Here is a 6,964-nt window from a genome sequence, read left to right on the forward strand (position 1 = left end):
ACTAGGCCATCAACCTATACAGACAGACCCACATGTTGTTATATGCCATCAGTTCCCATGCAAATCATAGTGGCCCTGTGTACATCTCCATCAGCTCTGAACCCTGCCCTGTCCTGAGCCAATCTCATCATCTCTAACAGACCTAATCCTGTTTCTCTGGTCCCTGAGTCAACCCATCTCGTCCTGGGTCTTCTTTTCCTGCACTGTCCTTCTACCCTTCCAACATGATATCCTTCTCCAAGAACTGGTCTCTTCTGGCTACTTGCTCAAAGTTTCTGAGATGAAACTTAAAAATCTTTGCCTCCAGGGAGCAGCCTGGGTTCACCCTCTCCAGGACAAACCTATTTGTTCTCCTGGTAGTTCACAGTATGTTCACCACTCTTCTCCAGCACTACAACTCATAGGCATCAATACTTCTGTCATCCTTAGTTATTGTCCAGCTCTCAGATGCATAGCAAGTAATTGCGAAGACCATGGCCTGGACCAGGTGCACCTTAGTCTCTGGACTGACATCGCTGTTCTTCAGTACTCTAGAGAGGTCCCTAATAGCAGACTTTTTCAATGTAATATATATGAAATTTTATATAATTATTTATAGCACCTTTTTATATACTAAAATTATATAGTATATAACTTTTATTCTATATTTTATATATATAAAATTTTCAAGGGCATTTTTGTTCATATTTCTTCTGGGATCATCTTTTCTTTCCCTGGTTACAGTGCTCACTGTTGGGAGCCATCTAGTCTTTTGGTTTGAGGCTAGATTGGGAAGTGAGTTTATAGAGTAATTACTATAATGTCTTCTTTGAAATTATTTATTCTTTCTCTTTTGCTCCAGAGATCAGGGACCATTCTTTGTATTTTTGATGACTTTTAAGACTCCAAATGCTACTCAGAAAACTATAATATAGTGCATGAACTTTTTAAACTATATTAAAACAATTGAACTGTGTCGTAAGTCTATGGTCCCAAGCCTTCAAACCCAGTAAACCAATTCCATGAAGTGTTTGGTTATATCGCAGGAGTATGTGTAGCTGTTCTTCCTATTTGCTTTATTTGATATGTTAATAGATATGCAGCACACATAATCGTGTATACATTATGTGCATTTTCTCATATAATATACCTGTGTATACATAGGGCACACATAACATGGAAAAGAAACTAACACACAAGGAGGGTTATGATTTGTGAAAACCATGTTATATGTGCATATTTGTGTGAAATATGACATACATATGCCGACAGATACACATCTACATATATATGCATATACATACATATACCTTCTCATATATATAATAGGTAGCTTTGGTGGCCTAAGGGTAAGAAATTACTCAATACTTATACATATCTACCTTTGTAACTAAACTTTTTTGTTATTATTGCTATTGTTATAAAAACATCAGTTTACTAACGTCCTTATTCTTGTCTATTTCTTAGTGTCATTTACCTTCATCAAGTTGTACTTACAGCCTTCATTTAATACTGCTTTTCCTATAGCCAAAAATATTTAAAAGTGTTCTCTCTTTTTCTTCCACCCGTTTCTGGTAACCACAAAAGAGCGATGCTTCTAAATAAATCTGTTTTTATCTTTTCATAAGAGTGAAATCATTCATTTGTCCTTTTTGATTGACTTATTTCACTCAGTATAATGTCATTTCACTCAGTATAATGTCTTCTACATTCATCCAGATTATTAGAACATATAATTTTTTATAGCTGCGTGGTATATGTGCAGTATAGTTATCCACTTATCTATTGCTGTTGATGGATACTTATGCTAGTTCCCTAGTTTTGGGTATGTGAATAATGCTGTAATGCACATTTGTGTACATATATGTATTTATGTCACTGCTGTTAGATCTTTAGGGTATATGTCTAGTACTGAGATTGTTAGATCATAAAGTATCTCTGTTTCTAGCTTTTTAAAGGAAATGGCGTACCATTTTCCATGGAGGTTGTATTTAGCCCCTCTTTTTTTTTCCTTATAGTATCTCTCCAAAGTGCTGAAGAACAATGGTATCTCTTTGGAGACTAAGGTGCGTCTGATACAGGCCATGGTCTTTGCAATCACCTTTTATGCATCAGAGAGTTGGACAGTGACCAAAGAGGATAGAAGGAGAATTGATGCCTTTGAGCTGTGGTGCTGGAGAAGAGTATTGAGAATACCATGGACTGCTAGGAAAACAAACAGATTTGTCCTGGAGAGGGTTAAACTGGGTGGCTCCTTGGAGGCAAGGATTCTGAGGCTCCGTCTAACATACTTTGGACATGTTGTGAGGAGAGACCGGTCCTTGGAGAGGGACATCATGCTTGGGAGGGTGGAGGGACAGCGCAGGAGAGGAAGGCCCTCTATGAGGTGGATTGATTCAGTGACTGGGGTAATCGGGATGGGTGTGTCAGAAACTGATATTTGCACAGGACAGAGCAGAGTTTAGGGCTGGTGTCCATAGGGTCGCTATGAGTCGCAGGTGACTCGACGGCACATAACAACAACAACAACAACAACAACAACAACAGTTTTATGTCCATCACAGAAGCTTGACAAATCAATTAAAATATAAACTAAAAAGGAATATGTAATGTGGCATTGTTAAAAATCGCAAGGTAATAAAAATGAACAGTATGTTTTTCATTTAAAAGCAATTGTTGCAATAAATAAATAAATGAAAGTGATGTTGCCAATTTTTAAAAATCTTTAAATATAATTCAGGAAAAAATGATGTATGATTCTTAGGCAATGGTTAGACAAGTAATCTGTGAATGTAATTTTAAAGTTTTGGTTTTTACCATAAATTTGTTTTCATTAGTATATATCAGTAGAGATTATTATTGCTTTTTTTTCAAGTAGACAACTTTTACTAAATGAAAAAGTTACGTTTAAAAGTACTTTAAAACAAAAAAGATTAGGGAAAAAGATGTATGCATTTTGAGAACTTTATGCTGAAATAAAATATCTCTTGCAGTAAATACAATGTGCCAATTTTAAAAAAATGTTAGTTTAAACAGAATTATCAATTTAACATTTTCAAAGACAATATTTAGGTCAAGATTGTCATATCTATGGCAGCACATATAGAAGGGCAGAGTATAGTTGCTTTTTAAAGTAATATTATTTTCTGCTATAAACCTTCCTACTATCACCTGTGTACTTACGACAGTGGATTTTGGTGTTACCTGCCTGGTTACTCCAAAGAAAGAATAATAACTATTGTTTTTACTTTATAGAAACCGATTCTGAAGATGGAAAGGCACTTGGTCCAAGCCAGCACACACGCAGGAGAGGAGGTGGGCTCTCCCACTGTCGCTTTCAAGTACTCCAGCGATTTTTGTCCCACGCCTTCACTTCAAGATAGTGGCTATTGTGAGTTATTAAAAGGTTGCAGATTTGGTAGTGCAGATAAAGATTCTTGTGGAAAGAAACAGAAAGGCACAGCCTTAACCCCAGAACACCCTGAAAGTTCAAGTTTTGGTTTCACATATCCGTTAGCATCTCCCACTCAAAAAAAGAGATTTGCCTCCTCTTGGAGGGAGAGGGAGAACACTCCAGAATTTTGTGAAACACAAAAAATCAGTAGAAAAAAATGTTTGCTGCGGAGAAGATTGAACCTATCTTTTGCTCTCCTGGAGGGGAGCTCTGAATCACAAAATAGTTTTCTGGACAGTAGTGCGAGCCATGATCTCAATGAAGAAAAAAGTATTCCAAACAGTGCTTCAGGGTTTCCAAGGCAAAATAATTTTAGTTCTTTAGTTACCAGCACTTTAAAACCAGAAGAAGCTACTTCCAGCAGTCAGAAACTGAGGCATACTTTTTCACAGCAGAAGACTTCCACAGTAGGTGATTCCCAGGATGACTGTGGCCTATTTGAGGTTGAGTGTCTGTCCCCAATCCAGGGCAGCAGTTTTAAAGACTCTATCACATACGACTATAGTGGCAGCAGCAGTTTAAGTATTAACGATGAGAATACATATCCTCAACTTCTGGACTCCTCTGCTAGCAGAACAACTTGTGGAACAGATGAAGACATATTTGTAACTCCAATAAGTGATCTTGTCGCAAACATTAAATTCAAGGCAAATATATCACTTTCTTCTCCAACTGAAGTGAAACAGAATGCTTCAACGCCTGAAGACAGTGGCTTTAACTCACTTAGCTGGGACAAATCTGAAGATTCCCTTTCTGATCAGGAGAGCTCTTTTCACGAACTACTTCAGAAACCCAAGGGAGCTCTCAAGGCGGGGGACACCATAAGAAGGTCCAGGCATCTAGGAAGGTTAAGAAGATTGTCCACCCTTCGAGAGCAAAGCTCACAGTCAGAAACAGAAGAAGAAAAGCAGATTCCCCACTCTGACTCTGAAACCAAATTTGCAGCTGCTCCAGACAGCTCTGAAAGTCAGTCTACCCTCTGTAATGAGAATGGGGACTTTGTTTTAAGCTTTAAGAATTTATCTAATACCCCAGCCCTGCAATTAGTGCGTGAGCTCTTCAAGAACAGCAAAAAGAAAAGATTCCAACAAGACGGGACTCATGAGTGCCTGGAACAAGGAGATGGAGGGAAAATAGCAGTATTACAGTGTTTACTTGCAGGATTGATTGGCAAGAAAATGGGTGTAGAAAAACTGGACATCTTAACAGAATTAAAATACAGGAACTTAAGGCACATTCTTGCTGTGATTTTGGATTCCTTGACAGCAGAAAGCCTATGGAGGTAAGAAATAGAAAGTGTGTAAAGTAAATCTTTTATCATTATATTTTTAAGGTGGAAAGTTTTTCCTACAAAATAGAAAGTATTTCCTTGAGTATTTTGTTTTGTCAACCTTGGTTGTCTGAGACTTTTATCAAAGGCAGCAGGTGAACTGCTTTAGAAACAATGTAGGCTTCTGCATAATTAAAATTAAAATCATTAGTATGATCATTCCTAAATATGGAACTTCAAAATTTTATAATAGTGAGCTTTATTCCATGAAAGTTTCTTAATGCTTTATTTAATAATTTACAGTCTCTTGTCATATTGAAAATCATCCAAAATTATGACTGTTGTCATTAATAAGTAAGGTGTAGCATCAGGGTGACTGAGAACTGTGCAGCCTAAGGAGGATATCTCTGAGCAATAGAATCTAAGAAGCAGCCTTAGTTTTCTGTTTAGGGTTTGGAGGGTCAGTTGTAAGTCAGAACAATAACAAGTGTCATTGTATGTAAAACATCAGGCTGCTAATAGGCAGACAGTTTGGATCCATTACCTGCCCTGCAGGAGAAGAACGATCAGTTTTCTCTTGTAAAACTTTACAGCCTCTGAGACCCAATGAAGAGTCGCCATGAGCTGATATTTTGGATGAGTATTCATACCGAGATTTTAAGGAGTTAAAGGATAAGACCCTTAGGAAGGCAGTAACCAGGAAGGGGAGAAACCATGTGGAACAGGATGTTGCAAGACAGTGGGGAGTAGGGGATTGTGGAAAACCTGAAAGAGAGTACATTTCTTTATTGCTAAGTAAAAGTCATGAACTTGGTTCATAGATTCCTTGCTATATTTATTTTGGCTACTACTTTTGCTGTTAATCTCTATAAATTAGCTGTTGGCTCCTGAAGAGAACTGTGGAATTTCATGACTGAAAGTCTTCTCTAGCTCAATCATTGTTTTGCCGATGAGGACACTGAGCCCTAGAGAAGTTAAGTGACCTGCTGAGAGTCTGTCAAGGAGCTTGGAATGAATCCTGGTCTAGAACTGAGCTCTCATTTCTAACCTAGTATTTTCCCATTAACTATTCTAAGGCTTTAAAATCTTTCAGAGTAGACATGGTTGGGAGTATGTTTGGTGTATCCTCAGCAGCATAATAGATTAGTATACCCAACTCTGTGCTTTCTAAAGGTGTTCAAATGATGTGGAACAGATGAAGGAAAAAAACTGTTTAAAAGGAATATTTGATTAGGCATCTGTATCACAACAGTCCAGAATAAGAGCTGCATAGTAAAGTGGACTGGGAGGGGAGGGAGGAAATTATGCAACAATGAATGATTTTTTTAAGTGAACTAGGGATGGAGTTGGGAGGAAAATGTGTAACAATGAATGAATGAAAATCCAACTTTAAATTTTTGTTAAAATCACAATGAAAAAAAAATTGAGGGAAACAACTGAGGTGTATTGTGGCTGTTAGGTGACTTCAAGTTGATTCTAACTTGTGACAACCTTATGTACAACAGGACAAAACCCTGCTTAATCCTACAACATCTTCATAATCCATCCATAGTTTCAGTTACTTGGCCATCCCTTCTCACTGAAGGTTTTCTCTTTGCTGACCCTCTTCTGAGCATGATGTCTTTCTTCAGGGATTGGCCCCTCTTAATGGATAGCCTGATCCAGCAAGCCACGGTCTTTTCAATTACTTGATGTACATATACGAGTTGGACAGTGAATAAAGATGACAGAAGAAGAGTCGATGCCCTTAAGTTGTGGTGCTGGGGGAAAGTACTGATTACTCCATGGACTGACAAGAGAACAAACAAATATGTTTTGGAGAGGGTATAGTCAGTGTTCTTTAGAGGGAAAGGTGGTGGAACTTCATCTCCCAAACTTTGGGCAGATTGTTAAAAGAGGCTAGTCCTTGAAAAAGGACACCATGCTCAGAAAAGTGGAAGATCAGAGATGGAGGGGAAGGCCCTCAATGAGATGGACTGACACAGTGATTTAACAGTGGGCTCTAGTGTTGCAGAGATGATAAGGATGGCACAGGATAGGGCAGGGTTCAGATCTGTTGAGAGGGTCGCTATGAGGCATAAACTACTTAATGACACCTCACAATGACAACAATAGAGATGAGAGCTTTGGTACCATAGTGGTCAGGAGTTGTTCTGCCAACACAAAGGCACGTGGTTTGAAAACAACGGCTGCTCTGAGAGAGAAAGATAGGTGATCTCTCGTGCAATTTACTATCTGAAAACCCCCTGGAGGGTCAGTTC

General features: G+C 38.2%; 1 protein-coding gene across 1 annotated transcript; it reads left to right on the plus strand.

Moving 5' to 3' along the window:
* Positions 1 to 3,249: 3,249 nt before the first annotated feature.
* FBXO43 (F-box protein 43) lies at positions 3,250 to 4,719 on the plus strand. Its single transcript, XM_006900022.1, has one exon. It carries the CDS (start codon positions 3,250 to 3,252, stop codon positions 4,717 to 4,719), a length of 1,470 nt encoding a protein of 489 aa, XP_006900084.1.
* Positions 4,720 to 6,964: the final 2,245 nt, after the last annotated feature.

The sequence above is a fragment of the Elephantulus edwardii genome, unplaced genomic scaffold (genome assembly GCF_000299155.1).
Source record: "Elephantulus edwardii isolate Elephantulus edwardi_28Jun2011 unplaced genomic scaffold, EleEdw1.0 scaffold00270, whole genome shotgun sequence".
NCBI lineage: Eukaryota > Metazoa > Chordata > Mammalia > Macroscelidea > Macroscelididae > Elephantulus > Elephantulus edwardii.